Genomic DNA, 19,801 nt, shown 5'->3' on the forward strand with positions numbered 1-19,801 from the left:
TTCTCCTAGGGGTGGGTCCTGGGATTTTGGTGGTGTGGAACTGACTGTGTTTGTGTCCCTAAAGTCTTCACCCCTTTGGGAGTGGGTCCTGGGCCCTGTAGGGGGGAGGTGCGCCGAGCGGGGGAGGGGCAGTTCACTGTTTAGCTAAAACAAGTTACCCCCACCCCCACCCTCTTCAGCCTTGCCTAAGGAAGGGAATCTGAAAGCCAGCAAACCCTATTTTGAGTGTTTCAATGCGGGACCCTATAAAACAAGAGTCTGGGCCCAGAGGGCGGCTAGTCACTGAGAGAGGGTGCTTTTTTTTTTTTTTTTTTTTTTTAAACTTGTTTATTTACCTTTCAACAAGGCAACATGCTAATTTCTCTAGTTGAAAACCTAGGTTACCTGGGGAACCGTCCCCCCCCCCCCACCTCCTCCACAGCCTGTGAGGGTGAGGATTCCCACACTGGAAACAGACCCGCCCTCCCCCTAATCCAGCTGAAACCCTGGCTTCTGCCCTCTTCACTGGAGACATTTTAGTCGGTGCACAAGATATATCTAGGACGAACGACATGTTATCCACCAAAGGGGGCACACCAGCATTGTTTACAGTCCAGTCGGGGCCATTTCAACTGGGCAGTTTGCAGCTCAAAGGCCCGGTGCACCCCCAACCCGGGCGTCCGGAGCACTAAGGCGCTGCTACACCACCACCCGAGAAGGAGCCCTTTGCTAACCCACTGCCTTGTCAGTATCCACTAGCTTAGACCAAGAAGGCGTCCGACCATCCTTAGTCAACGCCGAAGCCCCTTATCGCTTAAGTTCTTTCTGATGCCTTTCCTGGGAAGGGTCCTGGAAGAGACACCATTTTAAAGTTGTTTTTTTTCTTTCTAGACTCATCCTTTGCTTAGGAGTGTAAGAACCCGACCCATCTTTCAAACCCTCAAAACCGCGTCACATTTCCCCCCAATCTTTCTCATCAGAATCGAACAGCTCAAACCCGCGCGCAAAACATGAGAACCGCGCGCACCAATTTCCAAATCGGGAAAGGTTTTGCAAATACATTTTACTTCTCTTTCTCTTCCTCCCTGCTTTCCCCCCCCCCCCGGGAGTGGCGAGGGTGGCACGCGTTCTGCGTGGAAGGTTGGCTAACTGCTTGTGGCGGGTTTTGCGTTCAGTCCTCATGGTACTTTTCCCTCCAGGTTACAGATTCCAAAGTTAGCTCCATTCGAGCTGAAAATGGCCGGTGCGCCGCCTCCCCTCCCGGAGACTGCCTTAGCCAACGGCCCCTGCCCCCTCTCGGACGACCGCCCAAGGACATGCGTCGCATCCAGAACCTTTCCCCAGCTCGGCGGGTACCTTGTTTTTTGGGGGGCGCACGGTAGGGATTCTTGGCAGAGAGACACAACCCCCTCTCCAGCCTGTTCCTTATTCCTCTTTTTAACCTTCTGCCCACCACCATCTCGCCGGTGTCTCAGCCCTTCTCTTCCGCCCCCAGGGCCTTGCGCAAACTGCTCGGGACCACTCCCGCTTAACTGTAACCAGCCCCACCGCCTGACCAGCTACGCCAAAAGTCTAGAGATGCCCCGACGTGACCAAATTCACGTCGCCAAACCTGGTAGCCTGTAGGGGCACCTCCCAAGGCCCGCGTACCTCCTCTGCCAGTTCTTCATGTACGGGCGGCTCGTTGGGGGCTGCCGGAGAGGTCGGCTCTGGGGCGCACGAGCAGGTGCGCACGCTCTCTGGCAGCCGGCCGCCTTGGCGTTCAGGCAGGCGGCGACCAAGACTGGCGCGCAGCCGCGGGGGCATAGGCGCCGAGGTCCGTCTGCCGCAAACTGGCAGCGCCGGGACCTGGGCTCTGGGAGCCGAGCCTCTTTAAGTGCGGCGCGCGTGAGCCTTCCCCCAGGAGCTGGAGGCCTCAGAGTTCTCACCCAATCCCATTCTGATTACTTTTCGCACATTGCAACAGTGTCGCTACAGCGCAGCTACTCTGGCTTTGTCAAAGTTTGCGCGCGCACTTCCAAAGCACGTTTTAGGTGCCCGCCAAGGCAAACTCATTTTGAGATGGTTCTTGCTAGGAGGGAAAAAAGCACGTAAAACAAGTGACTTACCGGTGTTATTTGGGTATGCAGCTCGGAAATTGAGGCACGCCCGGGATTCAGTTGCGCGTTCGTGGCACCGGCTCAGAGACCTTAGGTTGTCTCCAGCGAGCGCAAGGGGCACCCGCCGTCCAACAAGCCTGTGGCCTCCGGGGCGCCCCTGCCTCCCTGGGGAAATCTGGGGGGCTCCTGCCACCTCACAATGTTAAACCGCCCTTCCCAGGGCTAGCCAGCCATCCCCGCGCATTCTTCCCGCCTTCCTCCCAGCCCATTTTCCTTACCCCCCCGGCCCTCCCGCTTCTCCCCCACTGCCCTCGGGCTCCCCAATTTAGTGGTGGGTAACTAACCTGGATCAAAGAAAACAAGGAGAATCTGGGGCGCGTCCTCCATCAGTGACGCCGGATGGGGATGGGCCCCTTCTTGGAAGGGGACTCCGGAGATGGATCGCGGCGGGCGGACTTCTTGGGTTTGCAGCGGCGCTGCTGCTTCTTCTCTTTGGGAGCCTCGGTCTCTTCGGGGTCCCGCGGATCCTTTTCCTCGGGCTGGGGCTCCTCCCGCTCGGTGGGGTTCTGGGGCTCCTGAGTGCTGGGCTGCGCGCGACTCGGGGAGGCGTCGGGGCTCCGCAATTTGAGCGCGTGCAGACGCTCAGTGAGAGATTGGCCGAAGGTGGGGCGCTTGGGCACCACGGGACCGCGCTCGTCCTCGGGCTCGGTCTCGGGCTCAGTGGCGGGGGCGGTCTCGGGCTCGGTCTCGGGCTCGGTCTCGGACTCTATCTCAGATTCGGTCTCGGTCTCAGTCTCGGACTCGTAGTCGAACTCTTCCTCGTACTCGAGGCACTCGGGGAGGGAGAGGTCGAGGTCGGCCTCCTCGTGCTCGTGGTCAGACTCGGGGGGCTCGGGGAACACCTGGGCGGCGGAGCGGTGGTGGGCGTTAAGGAAGCTCCGGCGCTGCTGGGCCGCCGCGCGCTGCTGGGCGCGGGCGTTGGAGGTGGCAAGGGCGCGGAGGAGCGCGATGGAGCAGGAGAGCCAGAGGAGCGCGGTGGCGGCCCGGCGGCCTATGGGCGGGCACAGATCGTTATAATTGTGGCGAGCTCGGCGCCACTGCTGAGCCCGGGACCTCCGATCCATCCTCAGGCGCACACCGAGAAGCCGACCTGCTCCCTGGCTCTGCAGAGAGCGGCTCCGATGCGTGTGGGGAAGGTGCACCTTCCGAGTTGAGAAGCTGGGTCCGGAGATCCCAGCCTCACCTCGGCCCGAAGGCAAAAAGGAAGCACCTACCTTCCGTGGACTTAGCAAGAACTTTCTAAAGCTCCGCGCCTCTGCCTGCCTCTGAATCAAAAGGAAGGCTGGGGGAGAGGGAGAAGTCTCCTGCTAGATTCCTCTCGCTAAGTCTCAGACTTCGCAGTCTGAGACTCTGGAGAGAGGACTGCGCTGCTCCTCTCTCCTAGGAGAGGAAAGAGGAGACTGAGGCGAGGAGGGACGGGCGCAGAGGCTCAGCAAAGTTGCGCGCCCCGACTTCTGCCGGGCATGTGCAGTACGGAGGAGGGGGCCCCCTCCTCGCGAGCGGCGCCGTGGCGCTGAGTCTGTGGTGCAGACCCTGGTGGGCCGCCAGGTGGCAGGAGGGAACCTTGTTTGAAAGGATTTGGGGCAAACGGGGGACTGGGGACTAGGAGCTGGCAATGATAGTCCAACAAGCTAGCTACAGGTTAGTATCCTTGGACATCTGGACGTAGGTCCCTCTAGGGTGCCTCCCCCTCCCCAACTTCTCTAGGGTGATGAATACAACGAGCAAAGCCTGAAACCTTTCAGAACCGGACCTCAAGGTTGCAGATATTCAAGGGGATGAAGACTCCGGCTCGTGGCACTTTCCCGAGGACTTAGCAGTTGGAGGTTAGTAACCTCAAGCTTTGGCTTTGGCTGACCTGTTACCAAGACTCTACTTAGCGAAGTTTCCAGAAAACGCCACCACCACCACCACCACCACTACCACTGTCTCAATTGGCTGGATGGCTTCATGGCCACATAAGCATGTTCCTCAAGAAGTACTAGTACAGACCAGGTCATGGGAGGCTGTGGCAATCTGTTGGTTGTTAGATCACCGTGAGCTACTTCCACTGTTGGAAGACAGACTTATTAGCTGGAATTGGTAGTCAGAAGGCTCCTCAGCAAAACTACCCCCAGCCCCCACCCCTTTCCCCAGCTGATACTCAGTATATACAGCCAGCTGTCTCCTAAGGATGGCCGGTTAGCAATCTCTTCCATAGGCTTTCCAACAAAGTTAATTCATAACTAGGTATGCAGTGCCTGCCATTGGCCAAGTTCTGTTCTAGGAACTAAAGGGACAGTTGTTGTTGTTGTTGTTAAGTGCCTTCGAGTCGGAGTCGACCCATAGCGACCCTGTACAGGGTTTCCGAGGGTGTAAATCCTTACGGGAGTAGAAAGCCTCATCTTTCTCCCGCGGAGCGGCTGGTAGTTTCGAACCACTGACCTTAAAGTTCGCAGCCCGATTCGTAACCACTACGCTACCAGAGAGGATTCTTAAGGCTCAAATCTGTCATTCTTCAGAACATCACTTATTCAGCTTGAGTTCCACCTGAGAAAACAATTGGGTCAACCCAGGCCCTGACCAGACATCATTAAGTCATCTTACTGAACCTATAGGAGACAGAAGAGTTGGAGTAAATGAATACAATCAAAGGAGCTCTGTGCCCTTACTAGGATGATCCTGGCTCTGGAAAGGACAGTATTTGAGAAACTCTTGAGGTCCTTCTGGAATCTGACTGCTGCCTTTTGGTTGTACATGTTTCCAGAATCATAATCACCTGTTAAAATATGGAAAGCCCCTCCCTCTGCCGTCGAGTCCGTTCCGATCCATAGCGATCCTATATAGGGTTTCCTAGGGTTTCCGAAGAGCTGGTGAGCTTGAACCTCCGTGCCGACCTTGCAGTTCAAACAGCTCTGCAGTCTGGCGCATTAACCCACAGCGCCACACTGGGACTCTTCAGTCAGTATTGTTGTTGTTGTTATGTGCTGTGGAGTCATTTCCAACTCCACGTACAGGGTTTCCAGGCTGTAAATCTTTACGGGGGCAGAAAGCCTCATCTTTCTCCCATGGAACAGCTGGTAGTTTCGAACTGCTGACCTTGCTGTTCGCAGCCCAATTCGTAACCACTACGCTACCAGAGCTCCTTCAGTCAGTGTAGAGAGACTGAAAATAGAGGCTCTTCTAATCTTTTGACTTCCCTCTTAGAGGGTGATCCTGGAGCCTAGTGGCTGAATTGGACATGTGTCTGATTCTGTTAGCAAATGTGGAGGGGCTGGACCCCGATCCCTTGCTTTCAGATCTAAGCAGACAAATGCAGAGGCAAATTCGTCCTCAGATTCTAGTGGTTGCTTTTGAGATGTTGAGGTTTTGTTTCTGCATTTGGGCTATGGGTGTTCTTCCATGTTCCTGGTCTGGCTCCTTGGCCATACCTCTCCAGTGTCTGGTGTTCTGCAAGTTCGTTTGAAGCCATCTAGAGATACCGAGTGATCTAATAAAGTGAGATTGGTCGGAGAAACCCCTGAGAGGACCCACTTTTCTGTTTCGGTTTGCTGCATACTCTAATACTTGCCAGAGAAGCCTGTTACACAAGCTCTAAGACACCAGTCATTGTGTGGATGTTGTTGTAGGACACCACACAGCAGTGTTGGGAGCTGTGGGGGTACCTTTCATCCCCCACTGACAGGGGACGTCGGATAGGAAAGATTCTGTTCATGTGACCCTCCCTGCCATATGCCTTCCAATTAGCACAGCCTCACTGAAAGTTTACAGTGTAAAGATGTTGTTCAAGTGGATTTCAGGGCACATTGGGGGGGAGATATGGGGAGTACCTGGGTGCTGGTAAATGCACTTTCAATAGAAATTCATGCCAGATACCAATGCAGTTGCTTATGCCTCTTGGGCATCCAGAAGAAATTCCTTGGTTCTCCAGATAGAGTGCTTCTGCCTGTAAAGGAGATGGCTGTATAGAGCCAATTCTTTAATACAGATACACGGAGATCATCTGCATTGTTTTTTAAAAAAAAAGAGTGCATTACATAATACATATTTTTGGACTAGATTCTGCATTCGTAATGCCCTTTCTTTGTAAGATGCATTTTAATCAGCCAACGGGCATTTCAAAACAAACAAACGAAAACCAGAAGCATTGCATTTGCCAGCCCTGTCGCGATACAAACACTTCAGTGAGGCTGTTCAGTCCAGACTCCAGGAGGCGCGGTCGGCATTCGCTGAAACGCTGTATCGTCTCACAGTTAAAGCTGAGGTCAAGCAAATGGATCTGTGCAGAAAACGCTCTTTAAAATGCATTACGTGCGTGAGTTTAAAAAGTGCTCACTGCAGAGCGAATTTCAACAAGGGGCAGGCTGGTGATGAACGGCCTCGGGTGTTACAAGGCTCCGGAACAAGGGGCTCTGTCTGTCTGCCGGTAAATAAGGTAAATAAAGCGTGGTCATATATCACCTTCGGGGCTCTGCCGAAGGGAGGCTCCAAAACCTGTTGGACTTTCAGGAAAGCACCATTTCTAGTTCATTTCAGTATCATACAATATGGTTCTTATTTGAATGGATTGTGAAGAATATTGTCTTCAGACCCTTAAAGAACCGTCATGTGGAAGAGGCTTTAAGATTTATGTGAGGTGGCCAGGACTCATGGGTTGTGGTGACAACAGGGTGCCCAGTCCAGCCCAAGGATGAGTATTCGGACAATTAGGAATCAAACATAATTGGCCATCGGGTGGTTATTGACTGTCAGCAGTGCTGTGAAATCAAAGGACAGGTGACCAAATATTGGAGATGTTTTCCATATTCATGAGCTGAGTAGGGTTGGAGCTCCCAGGCCAGCCCAAAAAAAAAAGTCTTTTCCACTCAGATTCCATGAACGGCACCTGGTGGATGTGGAAGAGGGGCTGGGGGCTTGACTGATGGGCAGTCTTCTGACTCCACTTCTATTTTGGAAGTGTTTGACAGCATAAGTGGCTTCGGTGACAGGGTAACGGTTTGGAGACACAGGCAGACAGGCGGCGGAGGCTAGCCCTGCTCTAAGGTGGTGGTTTTCGTCAGCAGGTCGGCAGGGCTCTGAGCCACTTGACTCTCCAGCTCACTTGTTGAAGCAAAGACATTAGGCCAGTCCATCTATTAATCACATCGATCCTTTATGCCTCTCCTCCTGGAGCGGTCTCGGAAATTAAAAATGAAATCGACTATTTAGCAATCACACACTGAGTCACTCGTGTGACCAAGACACTGTTCTGGCATTACAAGGAGAACAGAGACACTGGGGCTGTCTTCTCCCAATGTTCATCTCCAAGAGCAGACCACCAACGTGTGCAAAACAAGTACGCCCACACCAACTGCTGGAGCAGGAGAGGGAAGCTGGGTGACAACCATGAGAATCAGCCGGGGCAGAATCCATCGGGTGGTGTGTTGAAAGAGGTGGGTCTTTCCCCGATTGAGATCTCCCTTTGATTTTCATGAGACCACGGGAGGCTCATCTCGCACCTGCCTGTCCCTGTGCACCTAGCGTGCCCTAGACCCTGTACTGACTGCCCCGGAGGGAGACGCAGCTGAATAACTTGGCATTGGTGGGTTTGAACCACCGACTTTGTGATTTACAGTCCAGTGCTTATCCTGCAGTGCCACACCAGGAGTCCAGTCACTGAGAAGGACTATTTTGGGGAGTAGAGAGCTTCTGAAACTGTCCTTTGGGACTAAATGAATTCAGCAAGGTGGAGGTGTTCCCTGTTCCTCGCTGTGGCAATCAGTCAGACAGGCTCACCCCCATCCCCAAGGCCATGTGGCTCCTTCCTCGAGGGTACTGGATTGCTGCCAGTCAGACTCAACGAGTCCTTTGGGCTCTCACTGGGGGGAATGTTCTAGAACTGAAAGCAAGCTGAAATAACTCATGGTGTTTAGATACGGCTGGACTTTGCCCAGGTCATGCTGGGGGTTGCAGTACCTTACAGTGAGAAAGGCCCAGAGAGGAACAGGATTCTTTAAGGAGCTGGACTCCTACCTTGCACCCCATTGAGCTGCTTCTACCCACCCACCTCTGCCAGGGGAGGACCTACTAATAAGCTCCTGGTGCCAGCAGGGCTAGGTGGGTAGGTGTCACACGGATGGGAGACCTTGAAGGCCTCCTCACTCCAGCAAAGGGTGGGCTTCAGGGTTCAGGCCCTTCTTGGAAATGATGCCCTCCGCTCTCTGCTTTGGCCCTCACTGGTCCCCATTTTAGACCCTGCTTTGTCCTATAGACATTGGTACTTGTTCCATCTGTCTGCTTACCACCAACTCATTCTTAGCTTTTGGGGTTCTTCCCCATGACCAACAAGAGACCCACTGTCCAGAGATACTCTGGCCCAAATAGCTCCAGTGGCAGATGTCCACCTCTGCCCCCCACACCAGCTGCCTCTGCCTGTGGCTGGTGGGCACTAATTGGAAACACGTCTGACTGACGGCAAAGGACACTTAGCTGTCCAGAATAATGGCCTTGGCTCACGATTTCATCTTTTGTTCGACTCGCCTGGTCATCCCACCTTTTCCTCCAGCCCTTCAGCATTGACAGAGAGCTTCAGAGTTGTTTTCCTCTCCTCAGCTGAGACTCTGACTCACCCCTTCAGACTCGGGGAGGGAGGGTGGGAGCGGTGAGCGCCGAGAGGAGAAACCCTTGGTCGTGTCACGGTTAGGCTCCCACTCAGAGAAATCCTTTCAACTGAGGCTCTTCAAACTCTGATTAGACCAATTTTACATGTCTAGTCACTGAGGCTCGGGTGGATAGGGGCATTTCTATATGTGGAGAGTAAAGTGGAGAATTGAGGCAATTATCATTCAGGCAAATGAGTCTGGGCTGTGTAATCAGCCCGTCCTCATAACCGGGGGAATCGGCCCCATCCTCTGGAGCCCTGCTCGGAGTTGAACGGGATTCTGAGGTATTTGTTATTCTCGCTTGCTTTTGCGTATCCACAAGGCCATCCATTGCCGATCCTTTCCTGCAGGTGGAAGGGTGTGTGGTTCCCAAAGATGACAAGATGGCATGACTCTCCTAACTCATCATCAAAGCAACCCTACAGCAAGGTGCATTCCAGTGGGCCAATCGGGTCTCCAACTGCAGTCTTTTCTTTCTGCCCTGTCTTCCCTGGCACATAAGAACGCCGAGGTGCCAGACCAGGTGATCAATAAGGCCGCCTCCAATGCTAAGATGAACTGATTCATAAGGACCCAGGATAGAAATGGATCTCATCTAGTAAAGAAACCCACAAAACCAGGAGGCTAAAGGTTCAGGCCTATGGAAATAAGACATGAAAACTCAACCACAAGTTATCCAATTAAAAATGCGCAGGGGACATGAACAAATATGTCACCAAAGACACCATTCAGGCAGCCAAGCACACATGATATGATCTCACCACGGCAATTGTTAGGTGCTGTCCAGTCAGTTCAGACTCAGCGACCCTGTGCACAACAGAATGAAACACTGCCTGGTTCTGCGCCATCCTCACAATTATTGTCACACTGGAGCCCATTGCTGCTGCCGTTGTGCCAACCCATCTCCTGAGGGGGTCTTCCTCTTTTTCACTGACCCTCCACTTTACCAAGAAGGATGTCCTCCAGGGACTGGTCATTCCTGATAACATCCAAAGTATGAGAGACAGAAGTCTCACCATCTGGTTTCTGAGAAGCGTTCTGGCTGCTCTTCTTCCAACACAGATCGGCTTTTTCTTCTGGCAGGCCATGGAACTTTCAATATTCTCCAACACCATAACGCAAATGCATCTATTCTTCTAGGGTCTTCCTTATTCATTGTTCAATTTTCACATGCATATGGGGCTATTGAAAATACCATGGCTTGGGTCACGTGCACCTTAGCCCTCTGATTAAAACCTTTGCATTGGGACACTTTAAAAGAGGTTTTGTGCGTTAGATTTGTCTAATGCGATATGTTACGTCATTTCTTGACTGCTGTATACATGCAAACAAAATGATTTCTGTACATTCAGGTGAAACCTATACTGAAGGCTGTGGACTTTGATCTTCATCAATATTTTAAGACCTCTCTCCATCCAGCAAGCAAGGTTGTATCATCGGCATTTCGCAGGTTGTTAATGAGCCTTCCTCCAATTCTGATGCCATGTTCTTCATATAATCCAGCTTCTCGTATTATTTGCTCAGCATACAGATTAAATAAGTATGGTGAAAGAATACACACACCTTTCCTGTTTTTAAACGATTCAGTATGCCCTTGTTCTATTCAAACAACTGCCTCTTGGTCTATGTACAGGTTCCTCATGAGCACAATTAAGCGTTCTGGAATATCCATTCTTTACAGTGTTACCCATAGTAGGTCATGATCCACGCAATTGAAAGCCTTTGCATAGTCAATAAAGTAAAAATCTTTCTGGTATTCTCTGCTTTTGGCTAAGGTCCATCTGATGTTAGCAACGATATCCCTTTTTCCACGTCCTCTTCTGAATCCAGATTTAACCTCTGACAGTTCCCTGATGGTATACTGTTGCAGTCATTTTTAAAATTATCTTCAGCAAAATTTTGCTTTTCTTAATGATATTGTTCTATGATTTTCCCATTCCATTGGATCACCTCTCTTTGGAATGGGTACAAATATGGATCTCTTTGAATCAGTTGGCCAGATAGCTGTCATCCAAATTTCTTGTCATAGATGAGTGAGTGCCTCCAGGGCTGTATCAGTTTGTCAAAAGATTTCAACTTGTCTTCTATCGACTCCTGGAACCTTGTTCTTCGCCAGTGTCTTCAGTGCAGTTTGGGCATCTTCCCTTAGTACCACTGGTTCTTGATCATATGCTACCTATTGAAATGGTTGAACATCGACCATTTCTTTTTGGTACAGTGACTCTTCTTTTGAGGATTTCTGCATCATTGAATATTTTGTCCAGAGAATTGTTCAGTATACTCCTTCCATCTTCTTTTGATGCTTTTTGCCTCATTCAGTGTTTTGCCCATAGCAACAACACATCATCAGTAGGATAAAACTAACCTGTCTTACGATGGTCTCATCCCAGGGGTGGATCACTTGGTGAGAATCAAGAAGACTTTGAATAGAAAAGTCATATCAAGTAAAGTCAAGGCACCACAGGCTACCCCTAGCTTGTCTAGCCATTGTCTTTCATAAATGAAGGATTAATACCCCCTTTTAGTTATACATCTTCTACAATTACTGTTTTGAGCATCACAATCCTGCTAATAATTACTCAATATTGAAATCATAAAATCCTTTCAGCATCCACCCCCACCCTCTCTTCACCAGACCCCCTGGAAAGGGGGAAGCTATTGAGTGGGGATTCTCCCTTAGTCCCCCTCATTCTGAGACTAAGTGCACTCATGAAAGCTTGTAAGCCAGCCACTTCATGCCTTTATGGTCCCCTCACTTTTGAGAGTCAATGTCTAAATTGCCCATCACTAAGGAGCTATGGTAGCATAGTGGTTACGAATCGGGCTGTGAACCTCAGGGTCAGCAGTTCAAAACTACCAGCTGTTCCGCAGGAGAAAGATGAGGCTTTCTGCTCCTGTAAAGATTTACAGCCTAGGAAACCCTGTTCTCAGGGTCACTGTGAGTCAAAACCAACTCCACGGCACATAACAACAACAATCACCCAATATACTGAGGAGACAAGTATGGTCCTTGATCTGAATAATCTTCTATTCTGGTTGGAATTTTTAGCAATTGCAACCATAAGCAAAAGTCCAGTCTATCAAACTAGCAATTTATACTTGCTCACAGCATCAAACATCTTTATCTTCATCTGGTCTGCTTAGCCCTAGCCATCCAAACTAGATCAAATGGGGACCAGATACAAGTTTTGGAGTACACACACACACACACATCCCTGCACTTAGAACAGCTGATCCCTTCCCTGTCAGCTCTAGCACCCAGGGGCTAGATCAGTGCCCATGGCCTCAGGAGTTTGCACAACTCCCTAAACTTCAGACCAGCCATCCCTTACTCTTCTCCCTCTATTATCCCAACTTTAACAGGTGTCTATGGAACATGTCCAGAGTCAGCTCCTCTCTTCATTACTCTGTCTCCCCCACTTCAGCAACCATACTCACTGGTACTCACCAACTCCCTTTAACCTTCAGTCCTGGGAGGGAGGTTTTCTATGATGGGCACAGACTTTTTGCCTTGATGCCTCCAAGACAAACAGCTTACCCAGCTTACCTGAAACTCAAAAAGTCATCAACTGTCCACTTTCTTCTTGCAGTTCCCTTTCTATCATAAATCTGTTCTCAGCATTTGGGGTTGGGTCTTGTCTTTTCAAATGCAACTGTACCAACTCTGAAGGTTTTGGGTGGGACTCAGGATTATGTCTAAGGCCCCATAGTCTACAAAGACCTAAAACAAAAAAGTCTATTTCTGGGCAAATTCTAACTCTCTTAGCAAATCCAGTCTAAAATAGGCTGGAGGCAGATTACAAACTCTCTGTGATCTTAACACAATATTCATATTGTCACACATGTATGTGTTTTACAACAGTAGCAGGAAAAACTAATATCCCTAAGAGAGTCAAACACACAAACCATTTAAAAACATTCAAGTTCTCTCTTTCCTGGACCACCCTTAGACTAATCCCATTCAAATGCACATGGCCTTGGGCCTCTGGCAGGGTGGATTCAGTAGACCCTGAGCCACTATCAGCAATTTAGATGGCCCCCTATCAGCTGTTGTTGTTTGTTATTATGTGCTTTGCCATCCAGTCGGTTCCAACTCCTAGCGACCCTGTACAGGGTTTCTGAGGCTATAAATCTTTATGGGAGCAGAAAGCCTTATCTGTCTCCCACGGAACAGTTGGTAGTTTTGAACTGCTGACCTTGCGGTTCACAGCCCGATTTGTAACCACTACGCTACCAGAGCTCCTTAAACAGCTTAAATTAACCTGACTGACTGGATGGCACCTAACAACAACCACCTCTGCTTTAGGCAACTAACTCCAGAAGCTGGAGTTTGCAGCCCAGCACCACACCAGGATGCCATTACAAGTAACAAAATTCAAAGGAACCATTTCAAAATCAAAAGTTTCACTCGTGGCTCCATGACTCTGAAGCCGCTATTGCAGTGAACTCCACTTCTAATGCCAGCTATTCCTCCCACAGCACTCTCTGTTTCATATCTGGGCTCGATATTTCATGGCAGCAACACATCATCCATCATCGGTAGGGTAAAACTAATGTGCCTCTGGATGGTCTAATCCCTGCTTTAGAGTCCTGGACACCATGTTTGCATGATCACACCCAATCCCTTGGTGGGAATTACGAAGGCACAGGATAGAAAAGCCACGTCAGGTAAATTCAGGGCACCATACTATTCCACCCGGTGTGGCCCATGCATCTAGTCTTTTATTTTAAAAAGGTACTTGAAATGAATACGTCATTGATCTTGCAAAATTCTATTACATAACCTCCAACATTTCTATCACCAAGGCCATCTTTTCCGTCTACTGACCCTTGTTCTTTGTTTACAACCTTCTCATTGCAATCCCCAGTAACTATCAATACATCTGGATTGCACGTTGATCAATTTCTGATTGGAGGAGTAGATAGATTTCTTCAATTTCACCCTCACTGGCTTTAGTGGTTGGTGCATAAATTTGAATAATAGTGGTATTAACTGGTCTTTCTTATAGGTGTATGGATATTATCCTATCACAGACAGCATTGTACTTCAAGATATGACTTGAAATGTCCTTTTTAAAATTTTTGTAGCTTTTTATTGTGAATTGAATGAAGGTTTACAGAGCAGATCATCAGTTTTACATTCAGCAAATCATCTACTTTGCTTCATTACATGATTGCAATCCCCTCCATGCACCTACAGCATTGACCTCTATTCACTTTAACTCTTGCCTTCCTCCCTGTGTTTCCCATCCCCTTCGCCCTAACTCCGCTAACATTCCTTTTGTTGTATGTTGCCTGTAACCCATGTTAACATGTACCTACCCACTAACCCATGAATAATTTTCCCTCCCCCTGCCCTGTAACCATTATAGATTGTTTTATCAAGAGAATCTTGTTTTTTTAACTTGCTACAACATTGGTCTCCTATAATGTTTGTCCTTTTAATTTCACTTAGCATAATGTCCCCCAGGTTTAACCATGTTCTTAGGTGTTTCACAGATTCATCATTATTCAGCGTTTTGTAGTATTCCACTGTGTATATGTATCCAAGTTTATTTAACCATTTTTCTGTTGATGGGCTTTTAGGTGATCTGCTTCTTTTTGTTATGTCTCTTGTAGGTATTCTGAAGAATCCTGTTTTCTTATACATTCTGCTCCTTATGTCTTTTGACATTTGATCTATTTAAATGCAGTGTAATTTTCAGTAGGTATGAATTGACTGTTGTGATTTTTCTGTGTGTTTTTTTTTTCTGTGGTGCTGCTGGATTCTTTGTTCCACATAATTTTTGATGCTGAGTTTGTTTTGTTTGTGGGTTTTCTTGTCATCTTCATCTCTGTTGTGTTAATGTTTAAGTTCTCCCTTTATTTTGATATGCAGGATGTTTTGTTGTTGGTTTTTTTCTTTTTTTAGGTTACCTGTAACTTATTAACTTTTACCCCTGCCTAAAACATCTGTTTTTTCTTGAAATCTGTTTTACTTCCTTGCCATTTGGAAGTTCTGTATCTATACTATTTCTTCTTTTTGCTTTGTAGTTGACTTCATTATACATTGATACCTCTGGCTCCCTAGTTTCAGTATTGTATGTAGGTTTGTTTTACTTTAAATACTTCTGTATCTGGATTGCATTCTGGGTGGTGTTGGCATGTATGGTAATCTCAGGTAGTTCTCTACTGTGGTTGCTCTTGATCCAAAGAAAACCCTTTGACGGTTATTTGTAAAGTTGGTCTGGTCATTGCAATTCCTTTAATTTCTGTTTATCAGGAAATGTCTTAATTTCACCATCATATTTGAGGGACATTTGTGCTGGTTATGGGATTCTTGGTTGGCAATCTTTTTCTTTGAGAGTTCAGTATGTGTTATTCCATGGCCTTCTTACCTGCATGGTTTCTGCTGAGAAATCAGAGTTTAGTCTTATTTGTAGGTACCTTTTTGTTTTTCTGAGTTGCTCTCAGGATTCTTCCTTGTGTTTGATTTTGGACAGTTTGACTATGGTATGTCTTGGTGACTGTCTTTTGGGATCTTTACGCTCACTACTTCGGGCTTCCATAACTTCTTATCTACTGCATTGCCCTTTCTGAGATCTTACTATATTATTAACCGTCAGGATTTGTAATTGTAGGTTTTGTATTGTTTCAAAACGTGCATGTCTTTTATGTTTGTTCTTTGGTGTTTTCCTGAATGCTTCTAAAGTTTTTATTGTATTCTCCTTGCGACCCTCAAGCTTTCTGTCATTCCTTTGAAGGTACCTAATTATGATTCTTTTGAATTCTTTGTCAGTTAGTTCTATTACCTTTCCTTCCTCAGAACTGTTTTCTGGCCCTACATCGTGGTCATTTGTTTGAGTCAGTCTCTCTTGTTTTTTTGTGTGCGTGCTAAGACGGTCTGTTGTCTTCAGGGCATTGTGGGTTGTTGTATGTGTAACAACACAAAGTGCAGCTGTTGGACCCAGAGGGAAGAAATCTTTGGTGGGCTCCTGCAATTCAAAGCACTCACAAGGTGGGTGTGGGAGGGATGTGGCAGCAGAGTTCCTGGTCCCAGATGTGGTTTCATTGGCCTCGGCATTATCTGTGTTCAGGGCAGTCAGATCAGCCCTGGCTGGAGCTGCTTTCAGCATCTGTTAGAACCACAGGGAAACTGAGGGCAGGGTGACTGGTACCCGGGCAGTGCAGCCAACCCCCACCTCATGCCAGGGTGGCTTCCAACCACGTGGAACTCGTAGAGAGCAGGAATTGCGCTGGGGATGGGTGAGGGTAGGAGTTGGCCACAGTTCTGGTCACCAGGGGAGCGTGGGGAAAGGAGGAAATCGCACCTTTTCTGTGGCCCGCATGAATATGCCCTGCACACAAGGTCAACCGTTCACCAGTCGTCCCTGCTCCTCTCTTTCTCCCAGCAAGCACTCCATCCACCTCTCTGACCTTCCTTCTGAAGTTCAGGGTGCCAGAGAGTTCCCACCATGTCTGTTTTATTTGGTCTCTCATATCGTTGTTGTAGAGGGTCCATGTAGTGCATCTGCTATCTTGTCGGAAGTCAGATAAGTATTCTTTCTGATGATGAATGTGACACTATTCCTCTTGAATTTTTCATTTGTACTATAGTATAGTAAACCATATAATTGTCAGATTATAAATGGTCAATACCAGTCCATTTTTAGCTCACTGTTGTTGTAGTTACGTGCCATTGAGTCAGTTCCAACTCATAGCAACCCTGTATTGGGTTTTCAAGGAGTGGCTGGTGGGCTTGAACCGCCAACCTTGCAGTTCAAACTAACTTTGCAGTCCAGTGCATTAACCCACAGAGCCACAGCAGGACTCACTAATGCCTTGGATATTGACCTTTATGTGTTCCATTTCATTTTTGACAACTTCTAATTTCCCTAGATTTCTACTTCCATGGATCTTGGCAGCTGATTCTCCACCTTTTGAGTTGTGCCTCATCAGGAAATGAAGGTCTCGAAAGTTTTACTCCACTTAGTCATCATGGTTAACTCTACTTTGAGGAGGCAGTTCATCCCCCGTCTTATTTAAGACCCTTCTATCCTGAGGGGCTCATCTTCCAGCATTGTTTTTGAGAATGTTTTGCTGCTATTCATAAGGTTTGCAGTGGCCAGCCATTCAACAGTGGTCTCTCTCTCTCTCTCTCTCTCTCCTTCTTCCTAGTCTGTCTTAGTTTGAAAGCTCAGCTGAAACCTGTTCACCACCATCGGCGACCCTTCTGGTGTTTAAAATACAGACGACACAACTTCCAGCATCACAGCAACAGACAAGCCACCACAGTGGGACAAAGTGACAGTAAGTGGTGGTAATCTGCTATTATAGCAAAGTAAATGTGACTAGGCTGTCACATACTGTCCATGTTGTTAAGTGCTGTCGAGTCAGTTCGAGCCCAGAGTGACTCTGTATAGGGTTTCCAAGGAGTGGCTGGTGCGTTTGAACTGCCGACTCGGCGATTTGGGTTGAGTGCTTATCCTACAGCATCACACCAGGGCTGTGAAATGTGGCAACCACCATAGAAAATGGGATGCTGCGTCCTTAAAATGTTGGGAATAGAAATAGCATTTGATCCAGCAACTGCATTCTATACCTGTGTCCTAAAGAAGTAAGATCTGGTGCCTGGACGGTCACATGTTCACCCAGGTTCATTGTAGCATCATTCATAGGAATCAAGAGATGGAAAAAACCTAAGTGTCTAACAGTGGATGAATGGAGAAGCAAAGTGTGGTACGTACCCACAGTTATAGGATCATGAACGATCTACAAAACCCCTCATAGAGTGGATGACTGGGAGACATTGTGCAGAGTGAAATAAGTCAATCACAAAAGGACAAATAATGCCGGAGTCCACTATATAAAATTCAAAGAAAGGCTTACATGCAGAAAAAAAAAAAAATGTCTTTGATTGGTTCCAGAGATAGGGGGAGGAAAAAGCACTTAAGTAAATGATCGTGTTGTTAATTGCCAATGAGTTGGTTTTGACTCATAGCAACCCTGTGTAGGTTTCTAAGGAGCAGCTGGTGGGTTTGAACCTGCAACCTTGTGATTAAGGGTCCAGTGCTAAGGGAAAGACAACATATAATAAGGGTGTGATCAGTACAAAATCACGAAAGAACAGGAAGAAGGGAGAGGTGCATAAGAGTAAAAGCAACAAATAAGAAATGGGGGGCGGGGGGGGGCTGCTTATGACAATCTCCAGACCATCCTCAGATGAGAGTCTTTTACTTTGTGGGTCTAGAAATCCCAGCAAATTCCACTTCTCTCCCAGTTCCATCCTGGATCACCGAGGAGAAAGAGTCAGAGGACTCTGTTGGTCCAAACTCAGAGCTCTGGACTGGTTTGAAGGAAGCTTGGCATTCCTGTCAGATTTAAAGTAGCCTTGGAGCAACAATCTGTGATGTTCGGACATTGCCCCACAAAAACAGTGGGTGCCAGCTATTTGGTGCTCAGGACTGTGGGGGTCCCAGAGGAAGGAGCCAGAAGAGGAAGCCTCCATCCCGCCTGTGCACCCACCCCCAGAAGCTCTCTCAGATACTCACATTCCCCAATTAGAGAACAATATGGGTTTAATTAACTGTCAAATTGGGCTTCTGATTATAAGCTCTCCAGGAATCAGGTGGAGATAAACTTTGAAAATCTATAGGAATTAAAGAGGTTTGTTTTTCACACTGTTAAGAACTCTGCTTCTTAGAGCTTGTCACTATGATCATTTCTAATGCTGCTTAATTAGTTAAACACACACATACCTCTTATCCTCCGCTCAGATGAGGGTTTTGAAAAAACATTGCAATCCGAGCTTTGTGCATAGTGTAGACTGCATAGATAGATAGGTAGATAGATAGTTTATTTATGTTCGGTGTGTTACATTGTGACATCTTCCCCCTGGTGTTCTCTGTGATTGGTTTACAGCTTTAATGATCATAGTTTTGTACTATATTTTAAGATCTGCTGGGACAACTGCCTTCTCACTGCGGATTCTCAGAATCTTCTGAGAGTTCTGGTCATTTGTTTTTCCAGATGAATATAAGAACCATTTTATATCAAGTTCTCTCGTGACCTTGGCAATGGTTTGACCTGAATTACCTTTAATCTCTAAATTGTCCTGGAAAGTGTTGTCATCTTTCCCATGTTTTCTCTTCAGCCAGAAGTATCGCTTCTCTCTTCATTCATTTGAGTCTCTTTTTATTTCTCCCATTAAGATTTCAGGCTCTCTTTTTGTAATTCTCATATATGTCCTCTGTGAAGTTGTGCCCCAAGGATTTGATACTTCTGTTGCTCTTATGAAAATACTTTTTTCCCCTTATTATATTTTCAAGCTATTTATGAAGGTTTATAGGAAAGACATTAAAGTCTTGGTGTGGCTGGCACTGTAGGATAAGCACTGGACTTCTAAACCACAAGGTCAGCGGTTCAAACGCACTTACCCCTCCTTGGAAACCCTATTAAAGGGTCGTCATGAGTTCTAGCCGACTTGACGTGCAGTTAGCAACAACAGGAAAGCTGTTGATTTCGGGCCATTGTTCTCATTTGGCTACTTGTAGATGGTTTATGAGGCCTATTCAAACAAACAGTATTTCTAGAAGGTTTTACAGAGGGTTTCCTGCATGAGGAACAGCAAAGAACGAAGTCAACTTTCCCATCGTGAAATGAGAAAACCAGAGATGATGGGGTGAACTGTTCGCCAACCTCAACTGGTTCAGGAAAGCCTTGGGTTTGAGACAACACGTGCTTCCTGCTGTTAACCATCTCACAGGGGGGTCCTGGGGGGGCAGTCCTGGGGGGTGCTGTAGGAGAAGCCCTAACTGCTAACCAACCACAAGATTGGCGGTTCAAACTCACCAGCTGCTCCTTGGAAACGCTAGATAGGGTCACTGAGTTGGAGCTGATCTAATGGCACTTGGCAACAACCACACTGATAGGAAAGAGAAGTGTTGCTTTTGTTTTTAAAATGACTTTAGAGTTTTTAAAATTTTGTTTATATTTAGTGTTTTAAAAAATTATTTAGCAGATTTTTTTTTGAAGTGGACAAACCCATGTCAGTATCCCACAGTT

The 19,801-nt window shown here is 47.6% G+C and overlaps 1 protein-coding gene across 1 annotated transcript; it reads right to left on the reverse strand.

The window, feature by feature from the left end:
• Nucleotides 1-2,464: 2,464 nt before the first annotated feature.
• LOC102829661 (neuroendocrine secretory protein 55-like) lies at nucleotides 2,465-3,202 on the reverse strand. Its single transcript, XM_006839145.1, has one exon. It carries the CDS (start codon nucleotides 3,200-3,202, stop codon nucleotides 2,465-2,467), a length of 738 nt encoding a protein of 245 aa, XP_006839208.1.
• Nucleotides 3,203-19,801: the final 16,599 nt, after the last annotated feature.

Source organism: Chrysochloris asiatica, unplaced genomic scaffold (genome assembly GCF_000296735.1).
Source record: "Chrysochloris asiatica unplaced genomic scaffold, ChrAsi1.0 scaffold00023, whole genome shotgun sequence".
In the NCBI taxonomy this organism is placed as follows: domain Eukaryota; kingdom Metazoa; phylum Chordata; class Mammalia; order Afrosoricida; family Chrysochloridae; genus Chrysochloris; species Chrysochloris asiatica.